The sequence below is a fragment of the Colossoma macropomum genome, unplaced genomic scaffold, assembly GCF_904425465.1.
Source record: "Colossoma macropomum unplaced genomic scaffold, Colossoma_macropomum, whole genome shotgun sequence".
Lineage (NCBI taxonomy): Eukaryota > Metazoa > Chordata > Actinopteri > Characiformes > Serrasalmidae > Colossoma > Colossoma macropomum.
The window spans coordinates 16,396,370-16,413,201 of NW_023494808.1; the positions used below are offsets into that span (position 1 = coordinate 16,396,370).

General features: G+C 39.3%; 1 protein-coding gene across 2 annotated transcripts in view; it reads left to right on the forward strand.

Annotated features, from left to right (window-relative positions):
* The window catches only part of appa (amyloid beta (A4) precursor protein a), a 38,390-nt gene extending 22,248 nt beyond the window's left edge, over nucleotides 1-16,142 (forward strand). For both annotated transcript variants that reach the window (XM_036557612.1, XM_036557613.1), the window contains 10 exons: nucleotides 2,118-2,251; nucleotides 3,043-3,117; nucleotides 3,634-3,792; nucleotides 5,778-5,906; nucleotides 7,859-7,958; nucleotides 8,725-8,943; nucleotides 9,848-9,901; nucleotides 12,179-12,270; nucleotides 14,149-14,295; nucleotides 15,275-16,142. In XM_036557612.1, coding sequence (XP_036413505.1) covers nucleotides 2,118-2,251; nucleotides 3,043-3,117; nucleotides 3,634-3,792; nucleotides 5,778-5,906; nucleotides 7,859-7,958; nucleotides 8,725-8,943; nucleotides 9,848-9,901; nucleotides 12,179-12,270; nucleotides 14,149-14,295; nucleotides 15,275-15,376 — 1,211 coding nt within the window. In that variant the 3' untranslated portion in view covers nucleotides 15,377-16,142. The remainder of the gene's footprint in view (nucleotides 1-2,117; nucleotides 2,252-3,042; nucleotides 3,118-3,633; nucleotides 3,793-5,777; nucleotides 5,907-7,858; nucleotides 7,959-8,724; nucleotides 8,944-9,847; nucleotides 9,902-12,178; nucleotides 12,271-14,148; nucleotides 14,296-15,274) is intronic.
* The last annotated feature ends 690 nt before the right edge of the window (nucleotides 16,143-16,832 follow it).

Sequence of the window (16,832 nt, forward strand, 5' to 3'; positions counted from 1 at the left end):
GTATTGGAGTAAAATCCCAAGAAATTTCTAAAACGCAGCGCAACGCAAACTTAATTCTGTGAAAGACTGACATTTCTTCTTTTTGTCATGAGGATGTGCACAGTAGACGATAAGGCAGAGAGAGGGTACGTGATATAAACAAAGCTAAACTGGACCAGAGCTGTTTGTGCTTTTATGGGTAGCGAAAACACAAACTGAGGATGAATATGGAGTTGAGAAATGCAGAGATCACAGCAAGAGCTGGAGAATATTTCACTGCAAGTTGTAACTCTGCATCAGCATTTCAGTTTACGCAGTTGTTTACATCTCAGTGATTGAATTATTTAGAAATTTTTAAAAATTAGCGTGGAATTCCCCTTTAACAGTCAAACACCACACCGCCAGCCTGCCTAACCCGATTGATCTCACTGCTACTGACTATCTCTGTGGCTCGTTCTCGACGCTCTCTCACAGCATCCACGCACCGTATGCCACTCAGCGCACCCTTCTTGCTTTTCTCACACGTTCTCACTAACAATCTCCCACTGCGTTTGTGTGTGCACCCGTGTGGTTTCGAGAAGACATATTAGCATATTAGCCTCTTTATATTTCTCACTCAGTCACAGCTTGGGTAATAGATGAGAAAGAAGTTGTGTTTAGTCACCGTCTCTGTTTTCCGTCTGGCGTTCTTTTACTGCCTGAAGTTCACCATGTAGGGGTATGTGTGTGTGCGTGTGTGTGCGTGTGTGTGCGTGTGTGTGCGTGTGTGTGTGTGTGTTTGGCATGCTCTAGTTCTGCGCTGCAGTGACTCCGCTGTTCTAAGTGGTTACTCATCGGCGTGTCCTGAATGACTCTCTGAACTTTGAACTGACCACAGCAGATCTTTCTCTCCCTTTCTTTGTTTTTCTCTTTCCCTCCTTTAGCAAATCATTCATCTGAATAGTCTCTTTCTACTCTGTCAGCTCAGATCAAATTATACACAGAGTGATGCAACTCATTATTCAGGCCTGTTTAGACACAGTAATGTGGTTCAGTCTCAAAATGCTAATTGAAAAGGGCTTTCAGTGCTGCTGCTGGATTAGAGTCAGTTCTTCACTTAAGTACAGAGCTACTTTTATTACTGTTTACAGATCAGGCAGGACTGTGTAAGAGTTTCATTTGCACCAAGTGTAGGATCTCATTTATTTTCAACAAATACTGTCCTGTAATGCTTCATAGGAGTTCCAAGAGTGCTTCGGCTTAGAACCTTTTCACCTGTCTTGTTGTATTATGTGTTTATTCATTCATTTCATTGGACTGTAATGATGTAAAATGTAATTGTAATAATGTAATTGTTTGGGAACATTGAGACTGCTCTTTGGGCAGAATCAGCATGATATTTAAAAAGCAGTTTAATAGATTGGATATTAATTAGCAGTGAGATTAGACATTTTGTAAAGTAAATTTGTCACAAAGCAAGACCAGCAAAAAACGTCATGACATAAAAAGAAAATCTTTTAAATGGCTTTATAAGAAACCTCCAATTACCACCACTAAAACAATGCTAATTACAGCCAGCCCTTTCTGGAATTTCCAGTGTTATGCTAGCACCAATCTAGCAATAGTGAACAGTAGCTGTAGTGATATGTTCTAATGTAAACATGGACATCTGAAGCCTGTAAACAGACATTCCGCTAACATATTTTGGGCGAAAATGTTAGCACTGCTATGGAATTTCTGAACTTACGTTAGCACCAAACTACAAATGGAGAATGTGTCATTACGTGACACTGTGGAAACGATTGTTGGTACAGCTTCAGAATCAGTAGGTGTCCAATTTCTGACAGAACTGCTAATCATTTGAATGTTTACATAGAAAATATAATTTCCTTAAGGAATTAGCGCTAACATTTTGCGTGCAAAATTTAAGAATTTAAGTTGACAGTTTTCATCTCTGATCACTTTGGGTCATTTTCCAGACTAATTTTCCAGATTCTTCTCTAACCAGTCTCTTTCAGTGACTAACATCTTTGCAGCTGGAACTGCTATGTGCTACGCTAACGGCAACAAATGAAACCACTCTTTCTCCTCCCTTCAACTATTTCTCTTTGTGTCCAACCACCTTCTCTTCATTCCACTTCTGCTACATTCCTCTGCAGTGCCCACCACTTCTCCCAGTTCTCCGGATGCAGTTGACCGCTACCTGGAGACCGCAGCAGATGAGAACGAGCATGCACACTTCCAGAAGGCCAAGGAGAGCCTGGAGGCCAAACACCGCGAGCGAATGTCTCAGGTGAGGGAGAGAGAACAAACAAGAAGGGATGAACAGCTTGGATGAAATCTAGTCTGGACAGTGTTGACAGGGCTGAGAGTCTATAGTGAATGGTAAAAAGGTAAAAATATAAGCATTATATATTATGTAAGTGCAATTACTCAGTTTCAAGATGTTAGTCGTTCCCTTATTTGTTCCTTTGGGGGGAAAAAATCGAATGACAAACGGCGAAGGTCGATTGGGTATAGGTTCTGCGATTCTATTTTCTCAGTAGAAGAATAATAAGAAGAAAATTGTGAACAGTAATTTGACCTTTTCAAGCCAACATAATTAAATACACTGTACAGCATCTGTATTTTTAAAAAGCTGTGCGCTACAGTTTCTTATTAAGTTGAATAGGTTTTTGCTACTGTGCTATAAAGGCAACAAAAGTTGCTACCAAAAAAAAAAACACATTTGTGGGCTGAGCACTGATGTGTCAGATCCAGTTTGGAACAGACTGAATGCTAAGGATTAATCATTCAGTAATTGCCCACCTAGTCCTACAGCATGTGGTTAATAAGCATGTTGAAACACTTCTAAGGTGTGGCTAGTAGTGAAAAATGAGGCCGCAAGCATAACATGCCACAGGACTTTCGCCCTGCCAGATTGGTCATACTATCTGTAGGATAAAGAGAGAGGCCTGATATCAACCTAATAAGCATTTAGAGTCAAATAAATTGTTAAGAAAAGCCGGAATTCTTTTCAAAACGTCTTTAAAAAGTTGTAGAGTATGCGCTGCTTTCTGATCTTAACTTTTCATTATTGTGTAGGTGATGAGGGAGTGGGAGGGGGCTGAGAGACAGTCTAAGAATCTGCCACGTGCAGACAAGAAGGCCGTCATCCAGGTGAGTTACACCCATTTAGCTTTTTATTACATGGAATATTCCACTTGAGGCAATCAGAACCATTCTATACTGATATTTTCTGTGGAGTTTTGGGTTCAGATTTCTTCTGTACTGGCCTGGCCTCTTACTTTTCAACCTTTTTTTTGTTAACAATGTGCTCAGTTTCAGTTTTTTCTCTCCTTTCCTCTATCTGATATTTCTTTTGTTAAAGTTTGGCTCAAAATCCTCTATACCAGGGGTGTCCAGCCTTATCCGAAATGGCTGGTCTGGCTGAAGGTTTTTGTTGCAACAAAGCAGAGCACACCGGATCAGTTGTTTAAAGACTGAGACAGACTGATTAAACAAGTGAAATCACTTTTGCTCTTCTTGTCTGGGACAAAAACGAGAACGAAAATGGGCAGTAGTGTGTAAAACATGAGATTAACCATGGTTAACAACTTCTTACATACTGCTCTCTTCTCCTTTCTTTTAGTATTGTGCTCAAATTAATATTTCTTCTCTCGTTTCTGGGAGCAGCACTTCCAGGAGAAGGTGGAGGCCTTGGAGCAGGAGGCAGCCAGTGAGAGGCAACAGCTAGTGGAGACACACATGGCTCGTGTGGAGGCTCTGCTCAATGATCGCCGTCGCCTAGCACTGGAGAGCTTCCTCACCGCCCTGCAGGCTGAACAGCCACGGGTACACACACACACACACGCAAATCCAGTGTCTAAAGCACTATTCGGACAAAATTAAATTTACGTGGGATCCTGGGGTAATTTCCTCTTTTGCGGGTCCTGTTCTGTGATTGGTAATGTCAGTGTTTATCTGCCTCCTTCCCAGAGGAAATTACAGGCTGAATTACTGACTGTTTGTCACTGAACTGTGTGTTGGTCAGATCATTTGAGTTTTATCACTGAGATGATGTGTAAAACTTGTCCAATCTGATCGTGGCTTAAAGGCGCCATATCATAGAAACGCCTTTTTACGTTTTTGAAATAATAAGCTGTACTATGTAAACACTGTCAAAGTTTCAAAATGTACCGCAGTCCATTCAGTCCACATATGGAAACTAAGCTGCTTAAACAGGCAGTTTAAAATTCACTGCTTTTTTTGTCACAAAAACCATCACATTTACATATATTTTCATATACAACCCACAGCAGTTTAGCCCCGCACAATAACACTGAAGTTCTAAGCTATGTTTCAGCCCAGACTGCTTTTTGTTTGAGGCACAGTACAGGGCAGCCAATCAGAACAGAGGCAATTTACCTGTATCAGTCTTGCAGGCACAGTAACAAAACAGCGTGTTTAATTCTAAGTGATGGAGAGTTTGGAAAATGATTACAAAAAATGAATTATACCTGTTTTTGACACACAAACCTACACAAACTTTATAAGAAAAAATAAAGTACAATAGATATGTATGATATGGGCCCTGTAAGTCTTGGCTGTGAACTGTGTGTATTTTCCCTGCTAGTCATCCTGTTGGTTGAAAAAGAATAAAATTGAGGCAGCCTAAATGTCATATTACACCCAGAATCTCATGCGTGCTTTTTCATACATGTTTGACTCCCAGTTATAACCCCCTCACCATCTGCACCCTCAGAAATGCCCCTCTTTCTCTCTTTTTCTCCTTCTACACATTTACTTGCTTTCTGCTCCACTGCTTTCCTGACACCTCTCTCCCCTCCAGTCTTTTTCGCTCTCTCTCTTGCTTTCTCTCTCTCTTCTTCCCCTCCCTTCCTAACTCGTCTTACTCTCTCAATCCAATTTTCTTTTTTTTTCATTTTCTGGCCTGTTCTAGTTAAGAGTCTGCACAGACGCACAAAATGGAACTGAGAACAAAGGGAATTAGATTATTCCAGACCTCATGCTTCCTTCACCCATTATTTTAATACTTGGTGATGTTAGCTAAAAAGCTGCAAAAAAAACAGGACAGTATTAAGTACTTATGGGTAGGACATCTTTGAAGTTCATTCCGAAGGCTTTTCTATTTTTAAAAGAGCTCTGGTAACTGAAAAAACCCATATCTTACATTTTTCTTGTATTTTATTTTTCCCCTTGAGATCATCCATAAGCTTTTGTGTGGGTTTATGTACCAAAAGGCAATCAAAATGATTTTTTACGTGATTAAGCTCTGATTGGCTGCTGTGTATTGTGCCTTATTCAAAAGCAGTCTGGGCTGAAACACTGCTTACGGGTTTCACCATGAATGAGTGGGGCTAAACTGCCATGAGCTGAATATATGAATATATGTAGAAGAGTTGGTTTTCATGACTAAAACATTCATATGAAAATGAGCTGTTCTTGTGGCTTAGTTTTCATGTATGGGCTTTGTGGACTGGGGAGTTGATGTTTGCATACTACATGAAAATCTTATGTTAAAAAAGTGAAGAAAATTTGGTTTTCAACTAGAGAAAGTTTTTCCATCCAGCATGTTCCTATGAAAAAGTCAAACATATTAGCACATTGGCAGAACATTCACATTAACATATTAATACATATTTATAGCATGAAAGCATGCCATATGGCTCCATGTCTTATTCTGTTTTATCGCGTCCAGCTCTGAGTGTGAATCCCCGAGGCAATGACAGGCTGACAAATAATGGCTGGCCATTTGGTGTACGCTCTCCTCCAAAAAGAATAACTGTCTCATCTCTCTCGTTCTCTCCTATCTGCAGCCACGTCATGTGTTCAGTCTGTTGAAAAAGTATGTGCGTGCTGAGCAGAAGGACAGGCAGCACACCCTGAAGCACTTCGAGCACGTGCGCGTAGTGGACCCCAAGAAGGCCGCCCAGATTCGACCTCAGGTACACCACACCAGTTCTTTTCAGTAGTCCAGTGTCATGAGCCTATAAAGATTGTGGGTTTCAACAGAATTGCAACCCTAAGAAAAACAAAAGCTGCAAAAGATTTTTTTTTGATGCATTTCAGAAGGAACATGATTTAGCAACCAGCCTGAAAGTGCTGCTTAATGGTTCACTGTTGGTTAATGACAGCATGATTCCGTCGAGGAAAATGAAGTGAAACCTTTTCCTTTTTTCTTTTTTATCTATTCTATAATTGGGTCAATGTGAATTCAAACATCATTTTTACGTTTGAGTCAAAAAGCGCATCATGTGTATATAAATATAAATAGCAATAAATGTATGTAAATATGTGGACACAACTGAATTGTTCAGTACACTGGGATGTGTTAAACAAATGTTTACAGAACAGTTGTGTTAAAAGCAACACATTTTCTTCTTAATTAGACAAGCTTGTGTCTTCAAATAAGGATATGACATCTTCTGTTACTTTTACACAAAGTGTGTTAAAATGTTTCTGCACCCAGTTACGGATAAAATAAATAACACAAGTAGGTGTGGTGTTATTGAACACCTCACTTTGTAGGAGTGGAGAAGGCGCTCATCTTTAAGGTAGGGATGTCCCGATCTGATCCGGAGTCAACCCAGACATATATTACTGCACAAGGTATCGGCTATATTAAGACTAATCCACATCCTATTCATTTTATCGTTTTTGTGCTCTATTTATGCCATTGCCATAAAGACGCCATAAATGGGCATTATCTTAGACAGGTTTTCAGAAGTTGTGAAGTGATCTAAATGCCTGTAGTGTGGAAAACCTCTCTTTGAAAACCCGTGGTATTCTGCATTAACACAATTTGGTATCAGATTACTACATACATGTTACAGCAATATGAACTTGCCTTGTAGTCAATACCGTACAAAATGGTTATTTCACATAAACAGCTCAAAGCACCCCAAAAAGCATCAGTTAGGGGTGCATAAGGGTGTAATTTTTGGGTCTGGGTGTTATTGTAAAAAATGTAACCAAGGGTACACGATACAAATGACGATATTCAGTTATTGTGAAATAAGCTCCAGCAGTGCCATGTATAAAAATACAATACTGTTATAAAACAAAGTATGAATACAATGTTTTTACTGAACATTTAACATGCCTCACTGCTCTAAATCTAACTGAACAGGCTCACTTTGGAATAAAACATGCAGTTGGTCAGAGATGATGATAATGATATGCTCAGAAATCCACATTGTGTAGTAATATGACACACACAATGACATGTAGTAATAAAATTTGTCATTTGTCACAGAAATAATAAATATTGTTAGATTGTCCAGCTCTGTGATTTTGGGGCAAAATTTTGCTTATAGCCAGATCACTCGATTACTTAGATTGATTTAGAAATCCATTTTAATCACACACTGAAATTGTCATAAAATGTAGTAACAAAACAATTACCAAACCAGACCGTTTTTATTTATTTGTTTTTAACATCATTTGAACACAGTTACTGTCCTGTCCTTTGTGAAAATTTCATGATGACTCGACCAACAAAAATGCTACAAAATTTAATGGAGTAAATTTTTACATTAACTTTAAAAGTTAAGAAATATATTAACATTAAAAGTTGAAGTTTTTGCCTTCTCCTGTAAAGTTATTATTTTGAAGATACTTGTGCTTTTGGACAGCGACAATATCTAACTTAGCTGTATCTTGGATTGGTATCGGCTGATGCTCTATTAAAGTGATTGGATTGGATCAAGTGGCCAAAGAACTGGATCGGGATGTCCCTCCTTTTAGGTCACGAGTCGTTGCCAGTTCTCTAGATGCTTTGTATTGGTTTGGCTCTGGATAAGAGCGTCTGCTAAATAAATAAACGTAAACGTAGGCCTTAAGCCTCCCTTCAGAGATAAAAGGATCAGATGCCATGACCTTTGACGTTTGCCGTCAGGTGTTGACCCACCTGCGTGTGATCGAGGAGAGGATGAACCAGTCTCTGGGGCTTCTGTACAAGGTGCCAGGCGTGGTGGAGGATATCCAGGATCAAGTGGGTGAGTGAGCTTCATGCACACTCATCTCAATTGCGCATTACATACTTACTCAACTAATTCATATTACATGGTCACGTCTTACGCCTTTCTTTCATGTTTTTCTTCTCTCTCACTCTGACCCCTCCTCTTATCCTCCTCCTCCTGTGTGTGTACAATGTTTATTTGTGTCCTGTGCGTCATTTGGCCATCTGTGAGCTCTTGACTCAGTCACAGTCTACTTCTTTCTCTCTCTCTCTCTCTCTCTCTCTCTCTCTCTCTCTCCCTCTCCCCCTCTGCCTCCACTCTTATGCAGCTAGACTATCATTAAGCACCTCTTTAATTAGAGCTCCTGCCCTGATCTCTCTGTTTGTTACTTCATATCTAATCCTATCCTCCATCTCTTCCCCAGTCTTCTTGCCGTCTTCATGCTTTTACTGTTCTTTCCCACTGCTTCTTCACCCTTGGCTCTCTTTTTAATTTGCCCACTTCAGCTTTTTCTTTCTCTGGCTCTCTCATTATCTCATCCTTTAGGCTGTAAATTTGTTCTCTCTCTCTCTCTCTCTCTCTCTCTCTCTCTCTCTCTCTCTCTCTCTCTCTCTCTCTCTCTCTCTCTCCACTCTTTTCCCTTCTCTTTGTTTATGTGCCCCCCCTCCTCCAAATGGCTGTGTCATCTCCGTCACAGTCAGTGGCCGTTACAGAAAGCGAGTCTGCACTATTGCTAAGAGCTGACGACTCTGGTTAAGCCCAAGTGCCGTAAATCTCTTGTTCTCATTCTCTCGCTTGTCAGAGCTGCTGCAGCGTGAACAGCAGGAGATGTCGGCGCAGTTGGCATCACTGCAGAGCGACGTGAGGGTGAGTTACGGTAACGACGCCCTGATGCCGGACCTGCCCGACAGCACCGCCTCGCTGGACATGCTCCCCTCTGAGGACTCTCAGAGACTGGGGCTGGACGGCCTCGGCTTCATTCACCCCGAGAGCTTCAACCAGCCCAACACCCAGAACCATGGTACTTACACTCACATCACAGCATGTCGGTGTGGAGTGTGCATTAGGCCTGGGCGCTATCTAAAAATAACATGCAATATTTTTCTAGTAAAAAAAAAAAATAAAATTCCCGATTATTGGTTGTTGGAGGAATTTCACACTGGAAGTGATGACCAAAGCCATGTTCATGTGCTTTACGTATTAAAAAACAAGTTTTCCGTTGTTGTAGCGGACTTCTCTTAATTCAGTTAACCAATGGGACACTTAGGCTGTGCCGGAAATACTGCACCTTTTACTTAGACGTTAAATTATATGCAGCAGAGATGGTGAGGTTTTTACTCTACCATAGCCTAAAAGCTTTTAAAGGCTCTGTAATAAATCAGTGTCGTAAAAGTGAATAAAAGATCATGTACACACAATTTAATATTATTTGTTACCTTTTCTGATCCTATTTTTCAGCTGTAGACAGCAGCAAGTCACACTAAAGCATAAGTTACACAGCACATATGTATTTATTTTTGGTTTCATGCACTCAAACAAAACAATCAAAGGTAAAATAACTAGAACATGAAAAGGTGTGCTGTAAGTAAAGCTAGCAGAGAGAACGAACTTCTTTACAAATCTCTCTCTCTCTGTTTCTCTCTTTCTCGTGAACAGAAAAAAAATGACATTTTCCACACTTGTTAAAGGAACCTGATCCCCAAAGAAAAATGAATCCTATCTAGTTCTCTCTCAGCTGCCTGTTGCATTGCGTGAAAATTTCATAACAAATGGAGCAACAAATTATTATTTTTTTTGGTAATTTCAAGTGTTTTAATCTCTCTCTCTCTCTCTCTCTCTCTCTCTCTCTCTCTCTCTCTCTCTCTCTCTCTCTCTCTCTCTCTCTCACACTCTCTCTCACACTCTCTCACTTGCTCGCTGCGCAGTTGAACCTGTTGATGCTCGTCCCATCCCTGACAGAGGACTTCCAACTCGTCCAGGTGCGTTTATAAAACATGATGATATGTGTATCATACGTAGTATAGTATGTTAAAGAATGACAGGCATGTTTATTAGCTGGGTAAACTGAGCAGGCTACCTGTGACAATGTAAAGCACTGCCAGACTCTATCAACAATTGCAGGCTGTAGTTCTCATCTAAAAAAAAAGGTTGTAGTAGATCTTGCAGATGTCTCAACTAATTTATTATGGTTAGCTAATTACTTTAACCCTCGTGCAAAACTTCCGCATCTCAGTATGTACTCATGTGTCTCACAGTTTGAAAGAGTGCAATTCTCAAATTGCAGTAGCTGCTATTGTAACTGTAGCCTGTTTTTTATATTGTATTATACACAGCACAGCCTATGTGCTCTGTATAGTAACCATACAGCTACAACTAATTGGCAGTCTGGCACACCATGTCCAGAATTTAAGACTCAAAGACAAAAAACATATTCTTGTTGTCTTCTGAAATAACAGGCTTGGACTGAAATTTATAGAAAATATTGGTCAGACAATCGCAATTTAATATTTTTCCCAAATCGTTCAGCCCTACACCCATCTATGTCTGTTCAATGCTGCACTGATCTTTTGTAAAACAGTAGCTCAGAGATCAGTGTGTGTGCAAATGGGAAATAAAGAAAAAAAAGCCTGACATTCAAACTTATCGTCACAGGCAAAGTTTGAGTGTAAGTCGGAGTGTAAGTAGGTTTGGATATGCAGAAAGTGAGGTGACTTTTCTTGGTTAACGAACTCTAGCATCTTCATACACTTGAATATACGAACAGCTAGGTATATTTTCAAAGCGTACAGTAGATTAATGCTGTACACCATATCCATGTGTATGTTATTTGGGTCTGTCAGATTCTAGATTTATTGATTATTATCTCTCTTTTATTCATGAACTCCTGTGAAAAAGGGATAAAGTTATATTGTATTACAGGAATACAAGGCCTGATGATAATGCTATCTCCATAATGAAGTGCATATAATAATATCTGAGTTTCCATTGCTGAGGTTGGGGAACAGTTTATATGAAAGATAATGTTAATGAAGATAATGCAGAAGCCAGTTTAACACCATCATGGAGCTGCATTATAATTTGGGGTAGTTTTGTGACAAGGTAGTGTGCCGCATATCTGGTTTAAATATAGCTGTAATTTAAATTATAGTATTATCATACAGTTATAAATTCTTATATTTATTATAGTTGTATTAGTAGTGGGCGATATACAGTCAGTATACTGTTTGCAATTCTTTAAGTATTAGTTCATTCATTACTATTATATCATTATGCCTTAAATAATGCAGATAACAAAACATACATACAGTGCAAACCACGCTAATTCCTTTACCTTCTGTGAAACGAGTGAGGTAAATTAGTTTGTTGTTGAAGGAGCAGATGCCAGAATCTAATAAGTTAAATGGGGGGAAAAGAGAGCACAAGGTAAAGCTGCTCTATTAGAGTTAGCTGTTAGCCATTAACCTAGCATGTAGACTAGCTGGCTTTCTTCCACACCACCCACAACATTCCTCGCTCAGCCAGCTGTTTCAGACGATGCCACAGTGTCATAAAAAAAACACCTCATCTAATACTGATAGCATGAATGACGGTAATGTTACCAAATTCCTAATGAAAACTTGAGTGTAAGAAACATAAATGAGTCAACTGACTTTTGAATGTAAGTGTTTTTGAAGCCGCTGCTTTACGTGCACTCGCCTTTATCTCCACATCAGTCTAGATATGATTCACTTCAATTCAGTTTTTATTGCTTCACCCAATTAAAATACCCTAGATTTGGTTCAGTTGTTAAATGAGGTTCTTATTAAAAGTGAAGGGACATTTCAGAATAGTATACCATTGATAATCTACAAAATAGCTTTACTTCAGCACCCAAAATAGTTTTATTTGGCAAAAACATACCCTGATATGTATACTGAAACTGTCATATTTGGCCATGCCATACACTATTAAGTATTTAACTATATAACTATAACCTGTTTTCAGGGTAAGAATATTTTTGCAGATTGAATAATTAGCACAGTCCTAGTGTAACATATCTTTAACATTACTAGTTAAAGCACTAAAGAGGTGATGCACTGGAAGGTATTAGCAGTTAGCAGTCCTCCAAAAGTTGAAATGTAATCTGCATCATCTGATAGTAGTGACAATAAACTGTGACCTGTATACGCTTTTCTTATTAGCACTCTTTCTCTAAACCTCACCCTCTTCTCCTCTTGGTTTTGTTTTGTTTTGTTTTGTTTTTTTGCGGGGTCCAGTGTCCGGACTGAAGCCAGAAGATGTTCCTGAGCTGAAGATGGAGGCAGAGGAGAGGCATAGCGCTGGCTACGAAGTGCACCACCAAAAGCTGGTACGTTCATATATGCAGATCCTTACTATCAAACTTCAAAACAACCATACATACATACAGATCATCACTGTTGGAACTGAACCTCATCTTTTAAATGGTAACTTTACAGGAGAACGAAAAATATTCTTTACTTGTATTTTTTTCTCCAAGTAATTTTAGAGCATTTTTTTTCTGTACATCATAAAATTTTGACAATGTAAAGAGTAATGTTTTTTTTAATTGTGCAAAAAAAGTAAAAATTGAAAATATATATGCACAACAGCAGCTATAAATTACATATATATAAACACACAGATTCAGTGTTTTCAAATTGTCAAACTGAAAAACAACAAAAATGGAGATACGAGGTTTTCTTCCGACATATATATATATATTAGGGGTGCAGGAAAAAATCGATTCTTAGATGCATCACGATGCAGACGTGAACGATTCTGAATCGATTCACAAACGTCAAAAATCGATTTTCTAAATATTTCATTTATCATTGACGAAACGCAAAGGGTGGAACTTGGAAGTGGGTAAGTGCAGCGCCCGGACAGTCTGTGGCAGCACATAACAAAAACACTACTGGATGAGTGAGAAATCCGACCGGCTCCCTCTGCATTAAAAGCCAGGTTAGGTCAGGAGTCACAAGACAAATGTTAGGAAGAGCCATTTTGTCCTTTCAACAAAAATCAAACCAGCTTGGGAGCCACAACTTTTAATGTCCAGCATGTCTCAGTATGTGCTAATGTCCTGGTTTAGGCTAAACAATGTAAACGAAAACGCGGACTTACTCTACTCTGCGTTAAGCTTTAGCTATAGCCGCTTTCCTCCCATCTCCGCCAGAAAACTTTTCCTCAAAAGTTCAATAGTTTCTTGTAAAATGTCTTTCAGCTTTCGGTTGTTTTAAGAGGCTGAAGTCGCTTCTCATTCTCCAGCTTCTTGCTGAACTTTCCGGTTCCACCTTAAATTCAGACTGAGACACCAAATGTAATTGCAGCACCATTTAAGGTGGAACAGGAAAATTAGAAAGAGAAGCTGCTTCGCCGCTTTTTAGTGTGTGACAGTCTCTCGTTGCAGATTTAACGTATCAGGAAACCAACTGCGCTGCTTATAAATGCGAATAAGTCCATTCATCTCCCAATGTTCGTCTGTCTTCGTTCGCTACTAGCCAGGCGAAACCTCGTTGACCTGCAGTCTTTCGCGCACTAAAGAATATATAATGTGCTGCGTGGTCATCCATTACCACTGGATCTTATTTCACCGTAACAGCGCATTTTATCTCAGATGAGTGGCAGCAGCGTCTCTTGTGCTCTAAACCAGAGCAGTGAATGAGAGCCTTCTAGTTCACTTGCCACATCACTTCCATTTGATTTATTAATAAAAGATATTGGACGTAAATGCACTATGGATCATTACAAACACTTTGTTTTAAAACTACAAAGTCCTCAGACAGTAAGAAAATAGAAATCATGTATAGAAAAAAAAAAGATGCATCGAGATGCATCGATAATCGTTTTATAATCGCTTCGCAGCCCTCTGAATCGTAATCGAATAGAATTGTGAGGTGCCTAAAGATTTCCACCCCTAATATATATATATGTGTGTGTGTGTGTGTGTGTGTGTGTGTGTGTGTATATAATACATATACTCTTGAGATGATGATTTCTGGACTCCACTCTCCCACGATCACCTCTAAAGTGCTGCCAGGAGTATGTGGCAAGTTTGTCCTTGTTACCATGTTACAAGGTCAGGTTGGCATGGCAACGCGAGCCCACTGAGATGGCAGCTGCTGTGGCTTCTCTTGAGCATTCTCGACACCCCACTGGAGCCGATTATAGCGTCCTTCTTTCATTTTCTTATTCTTTATTTGTGTTTTTCTCCGTCTCCTACTAGGTATTCTTCGCCGAAGACGTCAGCTCCAACAAGGGTGCTATTATTGGCCTGATGGTCGGGGGTGTCGTCATAGCAACCGTCATTGTCATCACCCTGGTGATGCTGAGAAAGAAGCAGTACACGTCCATTCACCATGGTGTGATTGAGGTCAGTGTATGTGTGTGAATCTTCGTGTTCATGTGTGTTCCTTTGTTTTTCGTGTGTTCCTTTGTTTTTCGTGTGTTCCTTTGTTTTTCATGTGTTTCTGTAAAGTCTGTGTTTAGTCTGCCATGTTCTGTTTATGTGTGGAATTGAGTAGAAGTAAAAACTGCCATGATTTGATTGACCTCTACGCTGTGCTTTCCGTAATTAATTAATAAATTTAAACCTTATATGTGTACATCTTTATGTAACAGCTTTCTTATGTTTGTCAGTATTCATTACATTTATGTGAATACAGATTTAATCAATTTCTATGGATCTGTGTAGATTTTGTAGATTTTTTTTATATAAGAATTTTTTAGATGTGTTTTATTTGCCATATATTCACACAAGCAAATCAGACTCACCTTTGCACCTTGCAAATTTCTTTCTTATGTGCATCAAAAATTGCTAAATGAGATGTTTCTGAGGAGGTTGGATATAAGATAATCCACTTGCATAAGGAAGGAGAAAATCAATTGAAAATAAGTGAAAAATATTACTTGGATCATGAGAAGCAGAAAATGCAACTTCTAAGACTGATCTTAGGAGTTATGGAAAAATATCTCTGCAGATTTCTTTGATAAACTGAAAGCAAGTCTCCTGAAAGAATAGAAGCTGTAATAAAGGCAAAGAGTAGGCACAATAAATACTGAATTGACATTTGATATTATAATTAGTATATGTTTAAAAAAAAAAAAATAATTCTTGTTCACTATTTTTGTGCATTTATTTTGGTTAATATATTTTAAAACACTGCTGAGATAAATGGTTTTAAACAATGTGGTAGACTTTTGCACAGTACTGTTACTATATAAAGTATATAAAAATAATTAGTTATTAATTATTGTATTTTCGTATAACAATTTGGATAACTATTCCATTGACGTAAATTAGTCCAACCCTTATCTCACTAATTACATCTCTTACTTTTTTTCTTTCACAGGTGGATGCTGCCATCACTCCAGAGGAACGTCATCTCTCCAAGATGCAGCAGAATGGCTACGAGAATCCCACCTATAAATTCTTCGAGCAAATGCAGAACTAATGGTCCATTTGCTAGGCTGCAGCCCCCCGACCCCCGACCCACTTCCTCCTTACCCCGCTGTGGACAGTGTAGGGAAGGGCTCACTCCACATAGTCCCTGTCCTATAGTACCACGAGCGATTAGTCACTTTCTGACAAAGTCTTAGCCAGATGGTCAGTTGGTCAATCCAATACTTCCGTTTCCTTGTGCATGAAGAGGAAGTGCCCTTAAGCACCGATTCAGGGTCAGGTGTTGTGATGTTTTTTTTTTTGTTTGTTTTTTTTTTTACTGATTATTAGAACCTGGGTAGGTTTAGTTGATCCAGGGTCTGTGTTTAAGGACATTTTACTGGAGCATTCCCACACTGTCCATTCCCACACTTCAACTGCTAAACACTGGGATATAATGGGTTAGTGTCAAAGACACTGCTCTTCCCTTTTCCATCCCTCTTTCCTACACCCAACCCACCCTCATTCCTGTCCCTCGTGTGCTTTGACGACAGCTGTGCTGTGTTTGATTACGCCAGGTTGTAAAGGATAAAATCACAACGAAAATATGATTATAGTGATGACACTAATGTAACTCTTGACCGAGCTCTTTATTTTAAGATCATTTCTTTATTTTGGTTGGTTGTTTTTTCAAGAAAAAAAGAAAAAATCATTGTAAAAAGGAGAAAGAAAATTGAGACTGGAAATTTTTTTTAGTTGCGTCTAATGTATTGCCATACTGCGGAAAAAAAGCTAGCTGTACCTATTTAGTGCATGACGAAAAACATGAAGAAAAAAAACTTCTGCTGTCTGGATGGGTCCTTTCTCACGTAGAAACTGTCATTTTAGCAGGGTTTAAACATTTAGTATCTTCTCGTGAACACGTGACTTATTCGCTAACAGAAGAAACAGACATAGTCGAATTGGCTTTCTGCTTGGATAAGGCATAAACACGATTGAAGAGGTCAGTGATTTCGTTTGGGTCGTTTATCACTTTATTTTATTTTTTACTTTGCTGAGTTCCTCCAGCTACTGGGGGCTGGATAAATCTGTCTTATGTATATTACCGTCTTTGCGTCCATTTCCTATGCATTTCAGAGATTTATTTCCTCGCTCTGCCGCTCTATTTAATTTTTCCAATTCCCATTTTGATTCACGTGGTTGTATGTGTTTTGTAATGGGGTTTTCAGGGGCTGGGGGAGGGGGGAGGGGAGGGTTATTCACTGTATGTACTGTATGTATGTTCTCTCCAGTCAGCTTTGTGTTTTTGTACCGTCCCCTGTTGCTGTTTAGAGAAAGAAAAGAAAAGCATCAGAATCCCTCTCTCCTTCAAGCTCTCCGTCGTTTCATGTTACACAGGCTCACCAAATAGGCTCTCGTTTTCTCCCCTCTGCTCTCCTTCCTTCCCTTTCACTCTTATTTCTCATCTCCTGCTGCCAGAACAGGTGAATGCTGGAGGGCGTGATTGTGCTGGAACGAAGGAAAGGATG